Source organism: Dromaius novaehollandiae, chromosome 6 (genome assembly GCF_036370855.1).
Source record: "Dromaius novaehollandiae isolate bDroNov1 chromosome 6, bDroNov1.hap1, whole genome shotgun sequence".
NCBI classification, from domain to species: domain Eukaryota; kingdom Metazoa; phylum Chordata; class Aves; order Casuariiformes; family Dromaiidae; genus Dromaius; species Dromaius novaehollandiae.
The window spans coordinates 25,111,379-25,137,157 of NC_088103.1; the positions used below are offsets into that span (position 1 = coordinate 25,111,379).

The following is a 25,779-nucleotide window of genomic DNA, read 5'->3' on the forward strand; positions in this document are numbered from 1 at the left end:
GTATGGTGGGCCTGGGCCCCTGAATGGCTGCTTTAATTCACAGGGAATTAGCTTTGGAGAGTATATTTTACAGGCACACAGAAAAGGATCGCAGTTAATTCTCAGTTCTCCTTCATTGGCATGAATATCCTTAATTGTGGATTTATGTTTACTTCTATGATATGTAAACCTTTTGGTTTGTTAACATTTATTATAGTGCAGTATTGATTTCAGGGACATACAAAACTCATTTCCGCAGATCCGCTTGGTGAGTTTGTATGCTGTGTTGTGCCATCGCAGCAGTCTTTTTAAAATAATTGGCAGTATCTATACCTTCTACAAACTAAGGTGTAAGCACTCGGCTTCTCTTGTACTGTCTGTCTAGGTAGATGTAGAACCCAGTCCTCACCATCTATTAAGAGCTTAGGCTGGGGGAGAGAAGATGATGTTCTGGGAAACTTGTAGGAAACATCAGGTGACTGTGCTGTTTTTGATGTCCTCTTACTGTTTTGAGTGTAGTAACCTTGCTTTTGTTGTTTTCAGGTAATTAGGATTATAAGTTTCTATGATCATATTAGCTGCTGCATCAGACTGTGTAAGTAGCAGTCTGTTCTGGTTTCAGATGAGAAATTCTCTAGAAATTTGCTACATCCTAATTTAAACATCATGTTCCAGCGACTAGTCTAGACGCTGCAAGAAAAACAAGATTGAAATTTTAAAAAGATTCTTTGTTTGCAGGAGGGCGGTGGTGGTAATGGATTCTTTCTACTTGAGAGCTAGTAGACTATACCAGGTTTGTCTGGAGGGGAACATGTGTCTAGGAACAGATGAATGTGAATCATCTAGCTTAGCTTTTTTTTACAGTTACTACCCAAAGTTAATTGGCCACTAGTGAATTGGAGTTTAATGTCGGACTAGATTTTCTAGCCAGTCAGGGGCACGTCTTTCATTGCAGGTGCAGAATGGCACGTGTTCCAGTCAGTCTGGGGAACTTGTTTTTGGATTGGCGAAACGTGTGCTGCCTTGATTCATCAGCTGGAGAACCGAGGGACCTAGAACCAATATACATGTACTGTTCTGTGGCTGTTACATAACTTACTGCATGAGAAACAAATTCAAGCTATGCAAGTTTTTAGGGAGGAACAAGTTACTGTAGTTCCATTTGCTATAGTTGTTATTCTCTAAATTAACCAGCCAATAATCATGGAGGTAACCCAAAGAATTTCTCCTTCCCCTGTGATCCTATAGTTTAGCCTGGGTGAAATTAAGTCACCGCTTGTTCTGGCAGTTGTACTTTGGAAATGTTTTTGAAAAATGGGAGAGTATATTGAATACTAAGTATGGCTTGTGAATACTTTTACATAATTTAGAAAGGTAAGTACAGTTTTGTCCTTCTTTCTTGTAACTTTTCTTCCCTCCTTACCTTGCTGGAGAGAGACTGCAGGAAGTTCCCACTCTTGCATGAAAAGAGCAAATGTTGTGCTGTTTGGGGGGTGAGCTAAGAGTAACGCTCATATAACATCATGTAGGCCAGAAAGGCATGTTTGCAGAAAGTATTCTTGATAGTGAGCCAGGAAGTGCTTGCCGTTGAGCTCCTAGGCAGGAGTCCTGTAGCCTTGGATTTCTAGTCTGTTACCAATGTTGTTGTGTTTTTTTTGATGTTCTCTTTTTCTCTCCCCTAGCCTTAACAAGAAAAGGGAATGGCTGTTCATAAGTTTAGTGCAGAAGTTGAGAAGGTAATAGCACATGTTTGAAACATTGCTCCTGTCTGAGCTAGTTTGCATTAGAGAGGTGCGTGGGATAAAATTTAAACAGCCTTTCTGAAGGCTGAGCGTCAAAGGCCAACAGCTGCTGCATAAGAGGAGTCCAGGTCATGTGGTTTGGGTTGCAGTTGCCTGTCCTGGGGACAAATGATGTTGAAATAACTTGTCATAAACAATTTTTTCTCATTCATTTAATCTGATTCGGAACGCATAGCCAATCCTGATAAGAGTCATTCAGGAGTGAAGAGTTTAACTGCTGGGGAAAGCAGCTTATGTGAGCGTTTTAGATCAGGAATGTGCCAACAGAGTATCAACAATAAGAAACCTCTTGCAAGGGGGACCTGCTCTTGTACCCCAGGAGTGAGGGGACCCAGAGGTCTGATGCAGCCTGCTTGCTGAGGTGCCAGAATGGCTGGATGGGACTGTTGAAATGTGAATTGGGTGCTTAAACATGAATTAGTTATTTCAATACCTTTATAGATGTGTCTGTCTGAGTGTGAATTGTCCATAGGATGTGTGAAAGAAAGTACTGTGGTCTCTGAGGATTTCCATGCTCGTATTAAAATTGCTAGCCTGAAAAGTTAGCTTTATGATATGGTACTGATTTAAGAGAGTTTTTCCCTACTTTTCAGTCCCCATGCACTGTTTTGGGCTAGCTGTGCAGTGTTGGTGCTGGTCTCTGCTTTCCTGAAATTTCATTGAAGGGACCCGTGGACCATTCTTCTCAGAATGGAAAGTGCTGTCCAGCTGGGCTCTAAAGCATCCCAGGCTCTTCATGTAGACCAAATTCTGTTTTAATGTAATTTTCCCAAGCTCTGAGCAATTTGAAAAGGAAGGCTGCTTGTAGGAATTCTTAGTGAAGTTTTGATCTCCTTTTTGATACTTGTTCGGTTTTTCCTCTTATAATGTGTTAGGCTGAGGTCATGCTTGCGGTCTTTTTGTAGTGTGGTTGAAAGCAGTTACCTAAACAGAGAAACTTCACATGTTTTCAAGTTAAAACAGTGAGAAATGTCTCTTGCTGGGAAATATAGTTGGAGAAACATCCCTATCAGCATTTCGCAAGTCTCTCACTGGTTATGGTTTCCTCACTTGCGATGCCTGAATGCCTGAACCGAGCAGAGCAAGAATTAAAGGGATGAGAAATCAGAATTTTTTCTTTTTGAGTCCAAGTTTCATTTTCCAAATGTTTGTTATTTATCTTATATATATACCCTTTATTTTGGGAAAGGAACTGTTAAAGTTATAATTGATTTTACTGTCCTTTCTGAGGTTCTTAGGTATTTAGGACAAGAATATCATTGCTTTTTCAGTTAGAGGGCCAAGAAAGATCAAGAGTTTATGTAATCTAATGGCTTGTCTTTATGTGCCTGTTAGTGCCTCTTCTGTGAAGTTTTAGCTTGTTAGGCAGAACAGCTTTTAAATGTTGTGGTCCTACTTTCACAAGAAAGCTAGCTTCAAACAAAGTCATGCGAAACGAGCATTATCCAGTGCCTACTGTTCTGCGCTGTAGACTAACCTTGAACTCAGTAGCAAAAGCTAAACAGGAATGTGCTTTGCAGTTGCAGCAATTGGTCTGAAGGTGCTGGTAGGTTGGTTCTGGATGTTCAGCCCCGTGGAGTATAATGCTGTGAAAACCTTTCAGTGAGAGCTTCTGAAGTAACCTTGCAGAGCTCAACAAGGTTAAGGTAAGAGTGTGTGGCTGATCTTCTTTGCCTTACTAAAATGTTTACAAAATTTTTATTTAGTTTCAAGACTTCCAAGTAGCTTTAGCACTGCTTTCAGATGCTGATAAGACCTTCCAGGCAATGAGAAAAATATGCTTCAAAACAATATATAGCAAGAATAATGCAATATGAGGTTTTTTCCTTCTTGGAAGTCTTACTATTGAAGCAAGCACTGTTACTGAGATAGAGCTCTGTTTTCAAGAGAACTTTTAAAGTCAGATGATGATAAAAGAGATGAGCTGGTGACCCCCTTAAGTCCTTAATGTCTGCAAAGGCTGCTGGTAAGAAGAGCTCATTCGGGTGTTCAGGTGAAAGCTCCTCAGATGCAAACAATTAGCAGTGCTTTTGATATTGGATTATGGTGTGCTATGTATCCTATGCTAGCAAATATGGCTTCATCATCTCATTCCACCTGTGCAGTTATGTGCATATTTAGTAGGGTTACTGTGAGATGAGCTGTTGTGTATTCAGTATGATATCTGGCATGTCTTCCTTTTGCCTTGATGCAGTTGTATTATGCTTTGCAGCTTAACAGAAATATTATGGAGATGTTTGTGACTTAGTCAAAGAAACATCAGCATCTTACGTAAGTCCTCTTGACTGGTAGGGTGCACATGTTTATTATTCTTGGTTTGGCTTTTATGTTAGCTTGTAAGTTTTCTTGAGTAACACTGTTTTGTCTCAACACTAATGAAATGGAGCAGCAGGATAGATCCTGGTGATGTGGTACATGTTCTCTTAGGGTTTACCATAGAAAGTGTTTGTAAAACAAAAATCACAGAAATAGTTGAATGACTGACTTCTGGTTTGAAAGGAAGCTGATTAGCTCTGAGCTTACTCTGTGTGGAGTACCCAGTGCTGGAACTATTAATCCTGAAGTCCAATTTTGTTGCTGTTCACGGTGCAGCTTTTCCAGCCTAGGGCTCTTTGGGTTGAAGGAGGCTGCAGGAATTGACAGAATTATGATGAATTGATTAGGTGGTGACTGCTCTATAGACATGATCAGCTTTGGGGCGAGTTTGATTGTTGATCTGTAATAGTTTTATTATATTTAATGTTGTCCAAATGCTTGTAACCACAGATAAGTGCTCTAAAAAGCGCACTTAAATAAACATTGATGAAAGCACGTCTTATGATCCTCTGCATTTCCATGAGCTATCGAGAGGTGACACAATTGTAATGTAACACCAGAATATTATCTGACAAGTCGGGGGAGTTGTTCTTAAGCCAAAAACATTGAATCATCACGTTCCTTTTAACCTCTCACAAGTTAACTGTGTTGGCCTGATTTGAACTAGTAGCTGGAAGGTAAGAGGCTGTGTGTGCTTTAATGATTCCCACAGTTGGCTCCTTTTTTTAATTATAGTTTTGCTTCAGTTGACAACAACATTTTTGCACTTTGATACTGGTCTCTGTGAACTTGAGCATTTTAAAAAAATGCATTATTCTTCCTCTGTGTCTTCCCCATAAGTTGTCACAGATATGTTAGCATGCTTTCTGATAGGCTTTTTACTTTGATGCATATAGCCTTTCAATAGGAACTATGATCAAATGGCATTTTGCTTACTTATCTTAGAGTCAGGAGTTTGGGGATAGTTTTACTGTTTTAAGAAAAGTAATTGAGTTTTGTGGCAAATAGGAAAACAGCAGCTTGTGTAAAGATTCAGATATCACAGGCCTTTTCTCCCCCACCCCAAAGAAGTTCATATTACAGATAAATGAAATATTAGATCATCAAGAATGTAAATGTTGGTGTTTCTGTGACACTATTAGCCATTAGGCTTGTTAACTTTTATTGGGAATAAAATGTAGGTGTTGCAAAGTTGAGAAAAGTGTCTGTGTTTGAATACGAAGGCGAGATCTGTATTGCTGAGACTCTGATCTCAGTATTATCCAAGTTACTTTTAATACACTCTTCTGTGCCTGTCTACTTGTTGTCTTGTCATTGCCTTCACCTGCTTCTTAATGCTTTTTCTCCTAGAGTCTCCTCCTTGGGATTTCTCCTATCTTGATTCCTTGTGTTGTCATTTTCTTTGTCATTTCCTAAGTTCTGGCTGTTCTTTTCCATGTTTCATTCCTGAAGCTTCCTAGGCATGGATGGTCTTGACAAGTTTAGAAAGTTTATTGCTTCTCCTTTTTTCCAGCATGAGAGCTCTGCCTTCTCTTATAGCAGCTTTAGAAAGAATGCTTGATGTCCAAAGCAGCAAACAGACAAAGGTGCCCTTTTTTCTTCTTCGGTTTGTTTGTTTGTTTATTTACACGCACGTGCGTGCGTGCACACACACACCCCTGACCTTCCCACCAATTTTCTGAAACAGCTTTTGCAAAGCCTCTTTCGCCAGAGGTTAGGCTTGCTTTAAGTTCTTAAAGGGAAAATGAAATGAAACCTAATGAATGGAAGTCTAATGTAATGAGTCTAATAATGCTTTTTTTCTTTCTTTCTTTTTTCTTTCTTTTCCCCAGAGCTTTCTGAAATTGAACCCAATGTCTTTCTTCGGCCTTTCCTGGAAGTAATCCGTTCTGAAGACACTACAGGCCCCATCACTGGATTGGCCCTCACTTCTGTGAATAAGTTTCTCTCGTATGCACTAATAGGTATGTTATGTAACTTCCCGGGATTTACCAAAATGCCAGCCAAATGCACCTCCTTGAGCAATGTCTTTGGTCAGGATGGAGGCTTGCAGTCTAACTGAGGAGTTTGGGGAAATAAGAAAAGCGTCAGTAATATTGGGGAAATAGGCATCTACAGTTTCTTAGTATCATTCCTGCCGGTCTTTCACAGCACTGCTACAACAGTAGTGGGAAATGGAGCCAAAGCTGCTAGTCTTCCCTGACTGCTACATGTGCTTAGGGCCTGTTGTTGAATTGTGGTGTTCATCAAATATTTTCTAATGCAATCTGAGTAAAAGGGCCAGTGAGGGCAAAATACCAGCTGGAATTACAATGTTGTAATATACATACATAGTAAAATTTGTTTAGTTTCATGGACTAACGTTTCTGTTCTAGAGTGAGGGCATTTTTTGCATGGTCCAGGACCCTGTGCACTAGTGCGCTAGCGCTCTTGACATCTCACAGTTGCCATAACAGTTTGCAGTTGCCCGTTTTTATCTATGCATATAGCTAATACTTTAAGGGAAAAGTGAGGACAGTCCAATTTAAATACAGGACTCTTCAAATCCACCATATATGGGAGCTCAGGTTTCAGCAGAAATACTAACTTCCAGTGATCCCCTGTGCTGTCACTGTGTATGACCAGTGTGTGGCCTTGGGCAGAGCTGGGTCAAACCTGCATTATTCCAGGGTGTTCAGAAGTCACCACCTGTAGTGAGGAAGTGGAGAGACTGGAAATATCATCTGAATGGAGAACAGATAAAAGTTGGAAGAGTCTTTCCAGCACTGACTTGCATGTGTGATGGTATACTGAGGAGAATGAGGAAGCCCCTGAGTCTCATGCTGCAGTTGGAAGCTGCTGCTAAATGGCAGCTCCTTTTTAAATAAAGCTAACCAGAGTATGTTGTGCCTTCAGTTTCCTGTAATTTTCACTGCAGCTTCACAAGAAATAAAGCCCCTGAGTAACAAGAGCAAATACGAGTAAATATGAGTTTCCTCCTCACTTAGGAGAAGCTTTCAACACTTTGGAAGTTTTTCTGGAAAAAAGCTTTTGCGCAGATATTTTGTAATGTGCCTGCACTGAACTAACACATTGCATGACTTAGTTGCTTATGTGCAGATTAGCTGTAGAACACGTGCAGATGTATTGGACTTTTGAAAGCTCAGTAGTAGCAGCCTCAGGCAAATGGCCATAGTCCTCTCTTTTTGCTCAGATAAAACTTCTAAGTGCAAAAAGGGGATGTGTGTTAGGGAAGCAGGAACACATGATAGCACTTTATTTTTGGGATACAGGTTAATGCTGAAATATAGTCAAGTTTCAGTGTGTCAGCTGAACTATTGCAGTTTCTCTGTGCGTATTCTTTGTCTCGATATGAGGTAAAATACATTCACTTAATTTTTCTGTTGATTTTTTCAAATGTGTGTATTTTCCTTTATGTTTGTGAAAGTCTAATAATGCACATGTGGTAGTTATACCATGGCTCAGCTGGCATGCAGTAACACATTGGCTTGCTTTTTGTCTGCCTTCACATTGTGGCATCCTGTTATTAGTGGTACTTGATTTTTCTGTGTAAATCCTGTTAGTCCTTTCTGATCATATCTGTGTGAATTACAAACTTGTTATATATGCTCACTTGGAAGAAATTCTTTTACCTCTTCTCTCTCCCCTGCTCCAGCTCAGTTCTCTTAGTGCTTTTCCTTCCTTACACTGCAAAGTGGACACAGTTGAATTTCTGGTACTGTTCTTTTAAAGATTTTGTTCTTTGGAGTAAGCACGATGGAAGTTAGAGGAAGAAAGAGTTTGAAGGTGTGTGTGTAGATGCAGATCACAGTGATGCGGGCAAGCCCCAAAATTAAAATGAGCAAAAACAGAGACTTGCAGGAAAGAATTTTTGAGAGTTTGATGGTAACTTTGTGTGTCAAAGCATCAGTTAGTGGGCAGTGTTGGGTATAAATAAGTGGCAAAAATATCTAAAATGATGAGATATTAATGCCATTTTATACGAAAATAAAAAATTCTGAGTAAATAAGCCTTTAATATGTTTCTCTGAAGCAATAAGCACTAATGCAAAATATGTCCATTACATATCGGAGTGAGAACATGGACTCTTCTTTTGGGCTTTTATGGTCTGAATCGTATCAGAATGTGAAACTCATGTCGCATCTCCAGGCGTATATCTGCATAGGCAACTGGCTGCAAATACTTAATTTGAGACAGAGAAACAGCAAAAAGTGGTTAAGAATTTGTAGACTTTTTTTAGCTACCTGTTCTTCAGAATATTAATTAGATCACCCCAGGAAGAGTGCAACCCTGTAACTGTGCATGGATGTGTGTCTTCATGCTCCAGTAGAAGTACCCAGAAGTACCCTCTGCCTGGCATTTGTCGAGGAGCAGAACCTGTAATCAAAGACCTCAGTTCCTGTTTTAGGTGACATTCACAGGGGCCTTGTCTTTTCTGCTGCTCTAGATATTGGCGAGGCTGGGATTAACGGTGCTGACTGAACATCTGGCTAGGGTTGTGTTGTTAAATTAAAGCTTTCTGGTGTTATATTTCTCTCTGTAATATGAGACTAAAGATGGTTTAAAGACTATCTGTCCAGAGATAGGAAAAGCTTAAAACTGTCCTTATCGTGCAAGCCTTTTTCAAACTGTGCAGAGCAAGGAAGGAATGGCTCCAGCATAACCACAGTGAGGAAAATACAATGTGGCTGATGTTTGTGGTGCCTTTTGGTGCTGCCTAACCGACACGTGCAACCAGAACTCGTCTCAAAAGTGTCATTAGCTGTGTCTGTTTTGTGAGAAGACGACTTCAGTACACTGAACAATCTCAAACAAGTGGACAGTGAAAGGGCCAATCTCCTCTGATAGGCATCTTTGTTTAAAACTGTCCTTTTTTTCCTGTTTTCAAAGCATTTTATTATGGCTAATCTTCATGCTCTCACGTTGTTTGGGGTTTTTTCTTACTCTCTCACATGTCATCAGGTAGTTGTCTGTTTGCTTTTCTGGTCAGTATTGCTGAGGAGTATGTGTTTTTAAACTAGTTAGAAAAGAAAAATTCTTGAGTAACCTTTATACTTTTGATCTCTCTTAATCTGAATTGCAAATATCTGTTCTAAGTTGGCTGTATTCTGCAGCTGACTACTGGTATAGCATGCAGTCAGCAGTTCAGTTGGATAAAATGGCTTAATATCCATCGTACATACAGTTTGATGGGAATAGTTAGCTTTGCAGAGGTTTTCCTCTGCTCTGAAATAAGCACTGTTGTTTCAAAAGGGGTATTTGAAAAATGCCATAATAATTTTTAAAGCACAAGAAGACTTTGTGTTAATTTTAAATTCATTGATTTTTTTTTTTTTATTCATTGGATTAGTTATTTCCCTATTCATTAGTTATGCACTACAGCTAGATGTCAGTCTTCTTGATGAGCTCAAACCTGAGCTGTAGGAAGACCAGTGGTTGAATTTCAAAATTGTTTGTTATATTTTCCTCAGAAAAAAATGTGTGTTTACTGTGATTATTATCACAGTGTGTCCATAGGAGTTTTCTGGATTTCTGTTTCTGAAGTTAGCTTTCTCTGACACACCTGGAAGCTGTGTATCTGTAGGTGGGTAGCTGTTGCTCAGCTTCCAGCCAGATGACTTGCCATTCGGAGAGTTAAAAGCGTGTTCTCCCCTCTGCCTTCTCTGTCTCCTTGGTGATTTATTTCAGTTCCTTTAAAGGTCTTACTGAGCAGGCTTCTGGCTTTTCTGGATTTCTCGGAAGGTTAAGAGCCTGGATTTTCTGCTTTCCGCTTTTTGCTTTGCCTGCCTGTTGTGGGAGTGCACCCCATATGAAACATGTAAATCTAGATGGAGGTCTCCAAATCTTTGCATCACAGGTGGCAGTCTTCAAGTCTGAATTTTACTTCACAAAAACTTCCTTTTATTAGTAATTCTGAGCAGGCATTGACACATCTCTCCGTACTGTTTTCTCACCAGGGAACAAAGAAGTATGCTGATCTTCTCTCTATCTTGTTTCTGCAAAGTAGAAATATCCGTGCTTTTAATTGAACTCAAGAGGCTTTATAAATTGAGCTGAATTTGTGGAGCTGTTCCAGGGACCCAGGACTGAAGTAGCCAGGCGTGATGTGTGTTGGGAGAGAGGTGTGCTTATTAGCGTTGAAAGTAGAGGATGGAACAGTGAAACAGCAGTCACAGATCTGTTAAAGAGGCATTCACACAACTTGCTTGCATTTCCTTTTCGCATGGACTACTTATCCATAACCACTGCTAAATATGTCCCCAATCCCAGAGCAGGTCAGACCTGCTGGAAGAGGTGGCAGTGAAATGAACCTGCATGTTCTGCGTTTTGAGGCCTTTTCCACAGCAAGTGGGGTTTTTTTTGTTTGTTTGTTTTTCCTCTTGATGCCCTTTTAGTGTCTTTCTGCTATAGTATTGAGGTTGGTTAACAGTGATGTTAATGTAGCTGCTGGCATTGTAACCACACTAGTCTGTCTGATTTGATTGAGGCAGTTTAGGATAATCTCACATCACCACTTTTGCTTTGTTTAAGCTAATGTGCTTGACTGTGAATCAGGGTGCATGGAGCACCAATGTATGTCTTTTAATTTTATTGCCTCTAGCATAGGAGAATGGTAGCTTCTAACTGGAATATAAGCGCTTATAGATGGTACGAAGAGACGTGCCTTTGTCAGCGAGGCCTCTTGGCTGATGCTTCCCAGTGTCACTGTTTGGAGTCCTGTTGAGTAGTGCCAATGAAGCAGGTAAAAGTGATGGGTCAGTCTTTGAATGGACTCCCTAATGACTCAGTGAGGCTTGACTAGCAACTCAGGAGAGGAATTCACTCTGAACTGTGCAAGATTTATGTGAGAGAGAGAGAAAGACTTGTCAAAAGTAGGCAAGGTCTGCTCCCAGTAGAACAGACCTTCTCACACGTGAGAGAAGGGAAAGGAGAGGTGCTATTCCTGTGCAAGCTGATGGGATTTTCATGTGCACTGATGCCATTTGAGTTTTGTTCAACTATGAAAAGTTTCTTACCCTGCAGCTCTTCAGAATCCACCCAGTATGGTGGATGCTGCTCTCCTTGGAACACGGACCACAGTAAGGGCAGTTTTCTTTAATGCCTAGGATTTAGCTCTTAGGTGTGAACACAACTGGAGTCAAAGAGGGAGTCTGCAAAGGCTTCTCTGCAGAGCATGCAAAGCCTTGCTGGGTTCCTCCAACAGCTTTATTCTTGCTGGAGTTCAAGATGCCCTGTCACCAACTAATGAGGTATTAGCTGGTGTTTAGATTGTCTCCTTTCTTTCCTAATGACTGTTTAGGTAGGAAGGTAACAAGATTCTTGCCCAGTGCAGTGTTGTTTAAGTGAGAATGAAATCAAAGCCGGAGGCAGCTTTTCTGAAGCCACTGTAATGTAGCACAAGATACGGTTACTAGCAACAATCTTGTCCCAAACACTCTCTCAAATGCACCATTGTTTGTAGCTACAAAAGACTGAAATGGAGAGAGGAGCCTTGATGAATGATTGAAGTGGGAGGCCTGCAAGTCTGATACCTAAACCAGGATAGTGTCCATCTACTGCTTTCTCTGGGGAAAACTACCGGTCCATTCCTTAACCAGATCCTATTCCTTGGGAGGGATGTAGAATGAGAGGCAATTTCCTTCTCAATCTAGTGGAAACTGACAGTTTGTCTGTGTGGGAGTAAGTTTAGGGTTCTGTATGCTTAAACTCTGCTTTCTCTCTACCACAGGGAAAAATTGAATGTATTTAACAGCTGGCTGTGCTATACTGCAAGGGAGAAGACATAGTCTTACAAATTAACATCTAAAAAAGTGTAGAGCCAGTAACAAACTGAATTGTAATTCTTTTCTCTTGCTGTGGTTTGTTAAGTCGCATCTTTCTGAAAGTGTAAACAGTTTTTTGATAAAGTCTTGCTGATAGCTCCCAGTACTAAAAAGTCTTTGTTAGTGGGAGGTGAGTTTCTCTCTTGTACAGTCTACTTAGCCTGAATCACACAAATTAAGGTAGCAGATGGAAGCAAAGTATCTCTGTGTGCATGTCTCCCCATAGAGGTGACAAGCTGTAGGTGGCCCTTCCCTGTCATGTATTTTTATTCTGTTACTCAGATCCCAGCCATGAGGGCACAGCTGAGGGAATGGAGAATATGGCAGATGCTGTCACTCATGCCCGATTTGTGGGCACAGATCATGCAAGCGATGAAGTTGTCCTGATGAAAATCCTACAGGTAAGTGGAGAAAAATGGTAATTACCATAATGGCTGCTGCCCATTGTGGACCATATCCTGTTACATGGAGCTGAGGAGGAGGGAGCAGTGTTTTGACTCTGCAGGAGCTTAGTGACAGGCTTTATTTTTAAACAGATGGCTCATATACCTGTGGTAAAAGCTTTTCCAAATGAAAATAATTAAAAGCTTAAATGAAATGATTTTAAATCAAGGGCTTGATATGTGGTATAATCCCACCTTGTGCATGGTCTCTGCTGGAGATGGGGAAGGTAAGCATATGGAGCTCTCCAACTTATTTTGAGAATTCTTTGTAGAGACAAACCTATGAGCTATACAGTTCTCATTTACTTTTGGGCAGAGTGCTAGTTACTGAATTTAAGTGTTGGATGACATGTAGCATATCAGGTCTCTTTTAGGAGTAGGTTGGGAGATCATTCTTGACTTTTAGTCTTTCTGTTCTTGAGCACAGTGTTAAGATTGAAATGACTTCTGGGAAACTCTTATGCTTTCTGCTCGAGGCAGTAATTCCAAGGAGGCCTCCTTGAGGGGAGCCAGCCTTCTCTTGGACACGCATGCGAATGGCATTAGTACTATGTGACATACATGCACTGTTCTTTACAGGTTTTGAGAACGTTGCTGCTTACTCCAGTGGGAGCCCACCTCACCAATGAATGTGTGTGTGAGATAATGCAGTCCTGTTTCCGCATATGCTTTGAAATGAGACTCAGCGGTAGGTTTGCTCCTGTTTCTGCAATGGTTACTCCTAAGAAATGGTCTGGTGTCTTCAGCATTAGTTGACTGGTTCCATTATAGAAAATGCAGCCGTGGAAACCTGCTGAGCTTTGTATTATTGTGTCTCTCTACAACTTCATGTAAAACTTGTTAGGTGTTAAGAGTTCATTGTACAACTTTTGACCGACTCCTTTTTATCCTCAGCTTTGTGGCGCCACCTTGTGATTATATACCCATTTGCAGTAATGCAGTCTTGGAGCTGGTTTTAATAAATTTGCCGTAATCTCTGTAAACAAGGCTCGGAGGGGAGTCTGCTTGAAGAAGCCTCTTGATAATATCACACTGAGTAATGACACCTGTGTTATTTGTTTTTGTCTTCGCAGAGTTATTGAGAAAATCTGCAGAGCACACTCTGGTCGACATGGTGCAGCTGCTCTTCACAAGGTAAACCTGCTTGTGTTTGCCTCAGCATTGCTGAGATGGCCCTCTAAGGACAGAAGGATTCCACACTTCCACTTAAGGGCCTCAGAAAAATCATCTGAAATGGCCATTATTTAGAGGTGGAAGGGGATGAAGGATTTGGCCTTTTTCTCTTGGGCTGACCCTTTCAGACTGTGGGGAGAATGAGGTAGGCAAAGTTGCATGGTTTAAGGTGTCCTTCGAGGAGAGATGGACAGCCAAGTAATGAAGAGCTTTCGGATAGGGAACCAGTTCTTTAAGGACAGATAATGCAAACTTCACTTAAAAAAAAAAAAACAAAAAAAAACAGTGCTCTAAAAAATATAGTTCTCTTTAGAAGAGAGAATATAAATAGTGTTGAATAGTCACATGTTGAATTCAAGCTGAGAGCTTTGACCTCACATATCAAAGAGAATTCTAAACTCTTGAGATTGTCTTGTGGATAAATGTTCTGCCATTTTCAGCACCTTTCAGGTAATTAAGGTTACCCTTCCTTTTTAAACTCAGACAACTCTAACTTCAGAACTGTTTCTGCAGACCTGTGAAGTAATCATAGATTTTCTGAGTGTTGTAAGAATGGTATGTGCAGCTATAGAAATACCTTTAGTAGGAAAGGATTGTAATAAATCTGATCACTTCTGAAACACAGCTCTTGTTATCATTTTCTTCTATTGCCACACTCGGCTCCAGTGAGTTCTCAGGATTTGTTTCCTGTGTGCATCCTGTTATGTAGAGCACTTGAGGAATGTAGGACAGAGTCAGAAGGAAGTATTGTCAAAGGGAGAGACAACGTCACTTTCTTTTTCTCCAAATGCATCTGTGAATTTGACATAGTGCTTATTCATTATTTATTGTGTATCATCTCCTCTGTCATTCTTTTTGATATGGCTTGGAGACGCACTTCTTTTAAGGAAAGGTGGCAAAATAGTAGCTGAAATTAGCAGTGCCTGTGGACATTGGGGTACAGAAGCAAGGCAAAGGCAGCAGCTGTGGGGATGGTTTGGCTCCTTGTTTATTTTTTGAGTATTGTCATCTTGCTTTTCAGAAAGAGGAACAGCCAAAGCTGTGCTGCAGGCTTGCATCCCTTCAGCAAGTGAAGATAGAAATGTAGTAAAGAAACAGAGGGGAGAGCAGGGTGTGTGGAGTTGTAGAGGTGTAAATGTTTGTTCTGGAGATCATTCAGTAGCACAGGTGAGAGCTGTCTACCTCCTTTACTTCCAAGAGAGGGACTGCTTAACTCAAAGCATTCAGCTTAAACTTAGATCCAGTTTGCACTGTAATTCTGTTCACAGGGTTCAGAATGAAGGATAACTACTAGCATTTCTAGGTGAGTTAATGAGAAGAGCTGCCATGACTAGCAATGCTGAAACTGTAAGAGTCCTGGTATGATGACACTCTGGCTCGGCAGCTGTTTATAGCAGCATTAATGAAACCTGTTTTGAACTAATCTAATTAGTCTAGCGCTGAAAACATACTGAAGGAAAAGAAACTGCACTTGCATGACCATTAGCGCTGAAGATCAATATAGTTGAACTGTCATTAGCAGTAATGGTGAATGGCTTGCAAAGAGCCTCCCATCTGGACTGTCTTTTTCCATGCACCTTCTGTCAGGATAAGAAACGTGAAAAGTCCCTCTTTGCAAAGAGAACCTAATTTTGGTTTTCTAGTACCTGCAGCCTGGCCATAAAAAAAAAAAAAAAAATCTTTTTTTTTTTCCTTTCTGTTAACCCAAGGAAGCTTGTGAATTTTGGCTTGTGCTTTGTCTTTCAGATTGCCTCAGTTTAAAGAAGAGCCTAAAAGCTACATGGGAACTAATATCAAGAAGGTAAGGCTCAGTACCGTATTGGCTGTTCTGCTCTTGTCTTGGACTTGCACTCATCTCTATGCTGTTTGCTTTCACACTTGTGTTTCTTCATCCCTACAAGTCTTTAGTTCACTGAAGGAGCATGTTTAACAGCATAAATGGACATAACTTCATTAATTCTGTGGAATTATGCCCACATAGTCCAGCAGTGAATCTTGTCAATGATGCTGTTGCCTAGGTGAGTCAGACTGAATTCTGGGAACAGCCATCAGCTGCTGTGGGCAAGAAAGCCCCAAAAAATCTTGGAACCTGATGATAATGTCTTCCAAACTTTTGCTGTCTTCTACTCTCTCTCCAGCTTATTTCTTATGCTTCCTTATTCACTACAGGTCTAACACTGTGCTTTCAAGACGTTCCAGTTCTTAAGTAGAAAGGAATTTTTTTGAGGATAGCCATGAAAGCGTTATGAAATTGGACTATTGTAGGAAAAGCTTTGATGGCTTTTTAGAAGGTGCAGCATTCTGTAATGAAAACCTTAGTTCAGAGGAGCAGTCTCATCTCTGTTCTTAGCAGCCAAACCAGAGCAGCCTGCTCTTTCTTTCTCCCTTTCCCCACAGCTTTTGAGGGTGAAAGGTCCAGGTTTTGTTCACCAACACCATTTCACTCTTTCCAGTGAGTTTTTAGCAGCTGGGTGCAGTAGGGCAAATACCATGAATGTGACCTCATGCGTTTGTTAATGTAGTATTTTCATAGATGGAGGCAAGCCTACCTGAGGAACTCCATTGGGAGTATGAAGAATGTCAGTAAAAATACAGGATTCTAGTATTGAGAGTAAAAGGGTGGGGAAGAGTGCTGGAGAAGAGATTGCTACGTCTGCCTTATACTGAACATGCTGTTTATAACATAGAACTCCCACCCTTTTTGAGTGGCATGAGAAACGTGACAAAGTTGGGTAAATTTACATTTCAGAGCCAGGTACAGCAGTGTTTTGGAAGATTGAATATGCTAATTTTTAGGAATCTGAAACCAGCTTGGGGTTTTAATTCTTGTGTAGTAACCTAGTGATGTCATGATTGCTTGTTTCCCTTGCCATTGGAGGAAAGTGGCAAGATTTGTGCTGCTTGTAGGTTGGCCTAAAGAAAGCTAAAAGAGAACAGGGCGACTTACTGCAGGTACCAGAACTTGTCCTTGTCTGTACAGAAGGCATGACGTGAAAGTGAATTTAAATTCAGGAAGCCTTCCCTTATCAAGTGATGGCTGCTCCCAGCTCAGTAAAGTGATGTTGTGTCTTGTCTGGTCTATGCAGTTACCATGTACTATCTGTTTGCTATGCATGCCAGGAGTCTCCCCTGGAGCCTTACACTCTGCCAGGTTATTCTTCTCTTTGGGTTTATTTTGCTTTGTTTAAACCATACATTTGCCTATCTTTCACAGATCTCTTCCTGTCTCCTCAACAAACTGGAACTAAGTAGTGGGGAACAGCCCAAAGCCCTGAACCAATTAGAGAGGGTACTGCTCTTTAAGAACCTGAAGGTCTCTCTCTCTGCCTTCTTCCCTCACTCCCTTCTTCTCTTGTAAACACCGTGTGGGAGACAGTTATGTTGTGTGTAGCAAATCTCCCTCCACTCATTTGACACAGCATGGCTTTTGGGGAGAATGCATGCCGTGGTTGCTTTGCAGTGTTGTGGCTCCAGCTGGGGCAGGTTCGGGAGGGAGACAGCCTTGTTTTACTGTACCATTCAGTGTCTTGGTAAGTGGCATCTAAGACACCGTCACGGAGTCCTCTGAAGGAAGGGAGTGGAAGGGTACGGGCGCAAAGATCAAGTCCTCTGTGACAGTGGAAAAACTGAAGAAACATTAAAAATGTAGGTTACTTCCCTGAGGACCAAGTGTTGTATGCCCTAACTATTGATGTTGATTATAGAAGTAGTAGCATACCTGAAGAGTCTCTTGACCCAGCATTAATGCGTTAGACAGCATTACTCAAGGCAAATCTCTGAGCTTTGTTGCTTGGCACAGGGGCACAGAGTTCAGCACTCAAATTTTTTGAAACAGATTGTTGTAGATTTTCCATGTCTTTAGCCATGTTTCTACAGAACTAAAATATGGTTCCCATCACAGCATTTGCTAATGGGGGATGAGTGGGGCCAAACTGAATTAAGAAACATGTTAGGACCTGCCAGTTTCCCTACAAAATAGTTTTAAAGTAGTATTTTAGGCCTGTAGCCTGTTATTTTTGGAATGATCACAGAAGCCCTGAGAAACTAGCTTAGACAGAACCATTTGGTTCTATCTAAACCCCCCTTGGTTTTCCATGTTGGTGCGTAAACTCATCCCAGATTTAGTTCTTGTCTTCCTTTTATGCCTTTTGGTCCAGGTAGTGCTGAAGTGAACATTTAGAGATGCCTTTGTTATTTCTTTGGCCTATGGTCAGGATAGTTTGGAAAGACCATGGCTGGAGGCTCCCAGATTTATTCAGAGTTGCACAGTAAAGGAGGCTAAGAAATGGCTCCCTTAACGGCAGAAAGTATTGCAGCTAAACACTGAGTTTTGAGGTGGGAGTCTGTTTCCACAGATTTGAGGAGTGGATTATGTTCATAGTTGTCTAAGATACGTAAATGTGTTTCACCAAATAAAATTCGTTAGTTGTTGCAGTACAGGCAGGTAGGTGAGTGAGATAGTGGGACTCTCAGTGCCTCCAGGACTTGGATCATGGACTGCATTCTCTCTGCATGCTGTTGTGTCTTGAACGCCACTGGGTGTGCTGACCAGTTCCATGCTGCATCTAGAATAAGCTCATGTTTTAGTATAATTGCTTTAGTTACTAATCATTGGCCCCTGCCCTTTTTTCTTGAGGCTTACAGTATCTTATGGAAAAACAAACGAGTACAGGTAAGGTGGCTCGTGGAAAAATGGGGTCTCCCAGACCCTTTAGAAAGAACCTTGTAGTATTACATTTTTCTTCACTTTCCAAGCCCTGAGCCGGTGTTTTATTGTTGCAGCCACATCTTTCAAAGGAAGCATTAGGAGTCTTCTCATTTCTTACTTCTGCTGTTTTGTGTGCACGTTTCTTTATGCAAGGTAATTTGGATAAATGTAATAGATTCTGTACTGACTTCCAAAATGGAGAAGCAGTAGCTCTGAGCTTCCTTTCTTCTTTGATTTGTAAGGAATGCTTTTTAAATACCAAATTCAATTGTCCTTACTTCCACAATACAAGCTTAATCCTTTCTGGAGAACGCTGATAACTAAGAAAATAATGCAACTCTAATATCACTGAGCATTAGAGAGGGAAGGTGAGTTTCGATGTTGTTTAAAATTCAGGATTTTTAAAATGATATATTAAATGCCATTGCCTGCAGCATTTGGTCAGGAAGGAAATCTTAGGTTTAAAATCTCAGCTTGTTAACATGCTACCAATCTTTCTAGCAAAATCAGAAAATCCCTTGGTACTGAAGGTAAAACAAGCATTAGCAATAGTTCCTTTTATCAATGAGAAATTGTGGAAATTTTTTGTCACTTTAATGCTATCATAAGAAAGTAAGAAATTCATGGACTCTTTACATTTTCATTCAGTACAACATACAGAATGAAAAAAGATTTTACTTTTGCTACCTTTCATATCCTAACCTTAGAGTTTGCTTGTTTAAACAACATATAGCTGCCTGGAAGAGATTAAACAGATGTCTATTAAACAATGCTTCTACAAATTTTTTGTTAATTATGCAATTATCATTGTATTTTGCTATCTCTTATTTTTGGGAGATCTCCTAATAAAATGATTCCTGATTTTGTAGAATATGGAACACTGGATGGTAAAAGACCTGCTGGATAATCCCACCTGTCTGTTATATCGTCCAAAAAGAAAGTAAATAACCTTAGATGCTTTTCCGAATCTTTGTCCTTTGATTAAATGTTCAGGATAAACTATGAAAAAACATGTCCGAGAGTCTTTTCTTCCTTCCCTGACCTAATGTTTTCCTGTCCTGGTGATACTGTTTTGACTGAGTCTCTGAAAGATGACATAGCTTGGCCAAAATGGTGGCAGACATGTATGTAGTTCTCCAAAACTTCAAGAGGAAAAATCTTGGAGTCAGTAGAAAGCACAACACAATCATTGAAAATGGGTATTGTCTGAGGGAGTCTAGGTCCTTATGTTGAAGGATTCCTCAAAACTCTTCAGAAGTTTAGCAACTTTGTATATTTGATCCCTTGTATCTTTTTCATGAGGGCTGCTGTTGAACTGAAATAGAATTTGGGGTTGTGTGAAAGTGGAGGTCAGAAATAGCAGTCAGACTGTCTGCTTGGAGCTTCTGATGGGATGTTTCAGAAGTTATTTGTTTCTCAGGAGCATAGCTGAGGGTGAAAGCAGTGGCAGCAGCATGGTTAGTTCCTAACAAGATCTTAGATCTGTTTTGTTGATTCTTTTTTTTCCTTCATTTTTATTAGTGAGTGACTCTTTACCTGGCAAATCATGGCAACAGAAACAGGATATAGTAGCCAGAAGCAAAGTCTGGAATTCTGGAATTCTGCGAAACAAACTTTCTTGGGTTTTAACACATAAGGTTGTCAGGTTTCCTTCATGTTTCCAGCAATTTGGTAAAGTGGACTGTAAAAGCCTTCAGAAATTTTTTTTGTATGTTACTAAAAGGGAGAAAATTTAAGTATGGCTATTTGTAGAGCAGTTAGTGGGTAAAATGAAACAATGTGATCCAGTTAGCTGCTTGAGCCTTCAAGGGATAAATCTATTGATAATATTTAAGGCTCAAAGAGATTTTAAAATGAAAGTGAAACTAATAGAGATGAAATATTAGGGATTAGCAAGAATGAAAGGTAACAAGTATTTTATAGCCCTATGAACTGGGGAATAGGAAAAATGAGATTGCAAACCTTTCATGTAAGAGTTTTGTTAGCTATCTGTAAGCTTTTTTAAAACATTTGAAACCTTTAAAATTTTACATTATAGCTGGTTTTTTGCCACGCAAGTGTTTGTTAGAAGAAAAAAACATTTAGAGTGAGGCTCTTGCTTCAAAATTTGGAAGAAATAGCAAGGGACAAAGCAGTTCTGAATCTGTTCTTAATTAACTAGCTTAAAGAAACTGTAGCATAGCTAAAACTTAGGGATTAGTAGTTAAACAAATAGAATTTGTGGTGCAAAGAGAAGTTACACAAATGGTTTACCGCACTGGGACATAACATTTTCACAAGCTTTGTTTAAATGAGAAAAATTATGCCATGTACAGTGAGTTAGAATTCTAGATGGAAAAAGGAAAGAGATGGAAAAACAGTAATGGAACCTGTAAGGTTAAGTGACATTTAAGAAGCGTAGTAGCTGGCAGGAGGGAAGTTAAAGAATTGTACTAAAGGCAGAAAATGAAGAGACTAAAGAAAATAGCTGTCTTCTAGAGAATTTAAGTCTGGTACTACTAATACAAGAAGTAAGAATACCTGAAGAAGTAGTAAGACAAGAATATTAAAACAGGTTTAACATATAAATTGACTGGGATAAATAATTTTACAAAGAAAAATACTAAGTGGGAATTGGTACTGAGACTTGCTTAATGGTTTCCAGTACATGCAAGGTACCTGTTCACAGTGTTTAAACCTTCATCTCAAACTGAAGAGATCTGACAGGATCAGAAAAGCAGTTATCAGATAAGAGTAAAAAGCACGCGATCCTGCACTTAGATGAAAATATTTTAGAAAGAAGCTGCTTCCAGGCGTGCTATTGCCATTGTCAGTGTGACTGAGTATCATATTGCTGTGAGGAGGTTCTGGAATGTCTGTGCATGCCTGCAAGTAAGTGCACTGCAGCAAAGGGCCACCCAGTCTGTCTTGGTCCTGCCGTGGTTCTTGTCTGCCCAACTGAAGATTTACATAAGAACTAGAAAGTGTGTCCTGGTCAACAAAGAATTCAACAGTTAAGTTAGAGGCAGAACTGAAGAGGAATGCTGACAGAAGGCAGGTGAAGGCAGAATGCATTTTTAAGCCACTAGGATGGTGCTTGCAATGTATCACGTACCAGGAGTAAGGGAGGTGTTATGGAAACACTGTTTAATAGTGAAAGAGATTCCTAGAGGAAAGTGAAGATGGCATTGCTTCAAAGATGAAGAGTAAATGGAGACTAGAGATGTGACTGACAGAGTTGCAGGTTGCCCAAATTTGGACTGAATGCTCAGGCTTCATTTGCAACCTACATATATAAATGGTAAAAGTTTAATTGAATGTCAAGCCTAACCAGTACATGCTTATATGCTTTAATTGATGCCCTATAGAATTCTTGGAATATTGGAAAAAGTAACAAGATTTGAGATATGTGATGGTCTAAGAGCATTTTTATCCTAATATAAATCTATGGGGCATGGATAGGGAAGAGGGAGTGCTGTGTTACTTGGACTGTAGGTATATATTGTAGTGAAGTAGCTGCAGCAGATTGTCCCTTGATTCAGGCATGGAGTTGCTGGCTAATAAGTGGGCAGTGAGGAGTCATGGGCTGGTTTGCATGATTCTGAGGTGCTGATTAATTTGTGTGATATATTTGATTACTGTTGCCTGACTTTCATGGTTTTGAGACAGCCTTTTTTGATTGGCTTGTGTGATCTGTTGTGCTATGTGGTTTTGCCATACTGATATTCCTAATGGTTTGTGGTTTTCAGTTGAAAATGAGAGCTGGAGGAATGAGTGATTCATCAAAATGGAAAAAGCAGAAGAGATCACCAAGGCCTCCTCGTCATGTAACTAAGATCTCTCCTGGGACAGAACAACCAGTAACCAATAGTAGTAACATCACAGGTAGGTTGAATTGTGTTTCCAGAGACAGCTGGCATCTGTTCTAGAGTTTTTTGTTTTCATCTGGTTTTTCTTTGAATCTTTAGCTTTATTTTATTTCTGTTAACCTGTTCTGCTTTACATTTACATTAGTTCTCAGTGACTGTTGCAGTAAACAGGTCATAGATTGGAGAGGAGTTTGAAGAAGATGAAATACTTGCTGATGGGCCAAAGTAGGGTCCTGTGGCTAGCTTGACAGCATTTCTCTGTCTTCAGTGTGCCTTAGAGGGATGACTTGCAGACAGTGGAATGGGGATCCAGAGAGGTGGCCGAGCGAGGTTATGCGCAGCAGAGGCCCTATGGTGGGGAGGAGGTGGAAGGTGCAACAGGTACATGGAAGAGATTGAGAACAAGAGCAGTGGCAAGAGAAGGGCTAAGGGGACTGGAGGTGGGGAGAAGGTAGTGGCTAAAGGATTGCATTATGGTTGCCTGCAACGGAAAATTGCTGACTTAAGTGATTTATTCTTTCTTGCTTTTCTGAAATAGAATGCTAAAGGGGGTGGGAGTGGTGATAATGAGGGAAGAGCAAAGTGAGATTCTGGGGAAAACAGACAGGAGGAACTGAGGGATGTACAGAGACCTAGGTATTGAGGATGGACAGGTGCACACATCTCTCATACAGACAGTGCACGCACACGCGCACACACACACACACGCACACACACACACACACACACCATGAAATTTGAATAAAAGCCATGGGGCTACACATGTTAAGGGACAGGGAAAGATGGAGTGCACTTAAAACTGCTATGAGAAGAGTCGAGGCCATGATATGGTAGGAAGGCATGAGTTATGTAGAAAGAAAGTAGAGGGAGCAGCATAAAGTACCTGAAAAAGGTTTATGTGCAAGAAACCAAGGGGAGTGCACAGGAATCCTTTTGTATGTGCTTCACCTCAGCCCACAGGTCTGATAGGAAATAGGACTAATGCTGTGAGCTTGAGAACATAGAGTTGGGGAACTAGCGCAGGCTGTGGTTGTGTAGGAGTAAACTAAATAGTTATAACCATTTTTAACCTTTCATCTGGATGGATGAGTCCCTTTGACTGCAAAGTATTTTGTCTCATGTGTGCTCTGAACTTTGAGTCAGACATAAACACTAACAGTGAAAGGGAGCAGACAGGAAGATTGCAACAATAGCTGTGTGAAATACGTAGTTCTGACACTTACTCCATCACAGGAAAGTATTCAGCGTAGTGTGAACAATTCCAGATATGTTTCTGCACAACATTGTAGTTGGTGAAAACTAAGAAAATAATAAATGAAAACAAATTGCATACAGCTCAAAACAGACATCCAGATGGGAGAGCTTATCCCCATATAAATCATAGTTATATTTAAGTCTTAGAATAGGTATTAAATTCCATTAAACCATGTTATAACTCCTGTAGCACTTTGGAGAGAAAGCTGAATTGTATTAAAAAGCATGGCATTAACTCTGACCTTGTAGTGCTAGGTGATGCAATAGTTGCCCTTTTTAGGCTAGAATCATGGCTTAACAAGTGAGGGAAAAGAATACATAATCGATTTATTCCATTCATTTCTTAAAAATCAAGTGAACTCCTGCCACTTCTTTAAGAAATTTTCAGAAATTAAGTCTGCAATAAAACATGCCACTGTGCTAAGCCATACACATTTCACATATAAATTCATAACATACGTCTGGTTTGTGCATTTATTTTTATTACCGTGCCCTGTGTTGTATCTTCTCTTTTTTTTAAATACTTGTTTTAATTTTTTTAAGTTTTCCTCAGAACTATGAGCCCTGCAAATGCATGGGTTCTTAAAGAAAAATTTTGATTCTTGGAGCATTGTCTCACATTTAGAAATAATAAAATTATTCATTGATCCTTTTCATACTCATTTGGATTCCATTGTAATTCTGCTTCTTTAAGGAGAATTAAAGAAATTGCTATTGCCTTTCCATCAAATTAAAAATTCATGTTGAAGGAATGACTTATTCTTGTTGCAGGTCTCTAAATTGGTTGTGCCATTGTATCAGGCTATTTTCCCATTGCTTTTTGATTATAGAAACCGTACCTGTTCCCTCTTATTTTGCAGTGTAAATATCTCTTAGTTCAGAAGTACTGAAGAGTTATCAAAGCAAATAGCCAAACTTTTCAAGCCTTTGTGAAAAGCATTTTTTAACTTGATGTTACTTGTATTCAAGAATGATGATGGGCTTCAGTCCAGTGGATTGGAACTACGATTGGTTTTGTTTTTTGTTTTTATGTACTCATGTTGCGTAATTGCTGAGTCCTGTCAGTCACTTGGTGGTCATGAGACTTACTGTGTTGATTTAGTGTAGTAATAAGTATATTGTAACAAATATATTTTAGTTCCTGAATGAATAGCTAAGGATGCCAGGATACTTAACATCCATACTGCTAAACATTAAAATGAAAGGAAGTGATGACAAAGGATGGTGTGCCTCGCTTCATGATGCATGCTTCTGTTTTATTTCACCTTGACTTCTGTCTGCTTGATGAGAAGGTGCATCCTTCATCATGAGAAGCATAGTTTGAAAAACGTAAATGTTAAAACCGAAAGCTTCTCAGGTTTTTGGAAATGTGTGAGTGTAGATCCATCAGAACAAGCTGAATATGAAAGCTTCATTTTGATAATTGTTCTGCCAGCACACTCTGTTCTGATTCTTTAATGTCTGGTTCTTCAAGAACTTCTGTGGGGTTGGGTTTTGTCTGTTTTGAGAGACTGCTGTTAAAGTCTTGTTTCAGTTTCATCTACCCTGCTCCCTTTCCTTTTCTGAATGTCATGCCCGCTTTATTTAACTGAATTATATTCTTGTCCAAGTCTGTTAGATTCTAACTAGTGTGTTTTAATATGGAAAACTGTTAGCATCTCACCTATTCATCTATTTGATTGATTTAATACCTAGTAAAAGAGAACTTGGTTTATCCATGTGTTCCACTTTGGTGTGTAACTGTTTGAGATCATTTGTGGTGTGATGTAGTGATTAAAGCAGTCCTTTGTTACTCTATTCAGTGTTTGAGCTTGTAGTTGAGGGACAGAATTATACCAATCTTTTTTGCTTCTGTTTCTCATCAGCAAGTGGAGTTACTTTCATAGATGCTCCTTCTCCCAGCTCATCTGGAAGCTCAGAAAACATCTCATCTGCAGTCAGCCCTGCTACAGACAGTGGCTTAGAGTTGTCCTCACAGACTGCCTCCAAGGAAGACCTGACAGACTTGGACCAGGTCACCCCTTTGGGACTTAATGCAGGAATGCCTTCCAATGAGGCCAAAGTCACTGAACACCAAAATCAGCCTGAGCCCCAGGTATGTGGATAACTTGAGGAGAAAAGTTCCCACTCCCAACCTAACTAATTGTGGGTTTAGCATATTTATTCTCTGTCTCTGTCTGTCTGTCTGTCTGTCTGTCTGTCTGTCTGTCTGTCTCTCTCTCTCTCTCTCTCTCTCTCTCTCTCTCCCCCTCTCTCTGGTCATGCTGTTTATACCTTATTCCAGGGCTTAGAGTCAAAATAAAACCTCCTTCACTGTAAGCAAAAGTGAAGTGAATCTGTAAATTCACAAACATTCATTCTGTTTTTCTCAAGACCGTCTCCACTGGCACAGAAAAGATAACTGTGCAGCCCAACAACGCATGTCTCATCTAG

The 25,779-nt window shown here is 40.1% G+C and overlaps 1 protein-coding gene across 5 annotated transcripts in view; it reads left to right on the forward strand.

Annotated features, from left to right (window-relative positions):
• GBF1 (golgi brefeldin A resistant guanine nucleotide exchange factor 1) overlaps positions 1-25,779 on the forward strand; it is a 111,286-nt gene that overhangs the window by 55,547 nt on the left and 29,960 nt on the right. For 4 of the 5 annotated variants that reach the window (XM_026094905.2, XM_064513939.1, XM_026094903.2 and 1 more), the window contains 7 exons: positions 5,930-6,061; positions 12,203-12,321; positions 12,943-13,051; positions 13,437-13,497; positions 15,283-15,337; positions 21,973-22,108; positions 25,212-25,441. In XM_026094905.2, the coding sequence (XP_025950690.2) occupies positions 5,930-6,061; positions 12,203-12,321; positions 12,943-13,051; positions 13,437-13,497; positions 15,283-15,337; positions 21,973-22,108; positions 25,212-25,441 (842 nt within the window). Of the gene's footprint in view, positions 1-3,301; positions 3,428-5,929; positions 6,062-12,202; positions 12,322-12,942; positions 13,052-13,436; positions 13,498-15,282; positions 15,338-21,972; positions 22,109-25,211; positions 25,442-25,779 lie in introns of all 5 variants that reach the window. The other variant, XM_064513940.1, reaches the window with a different exon arrangement.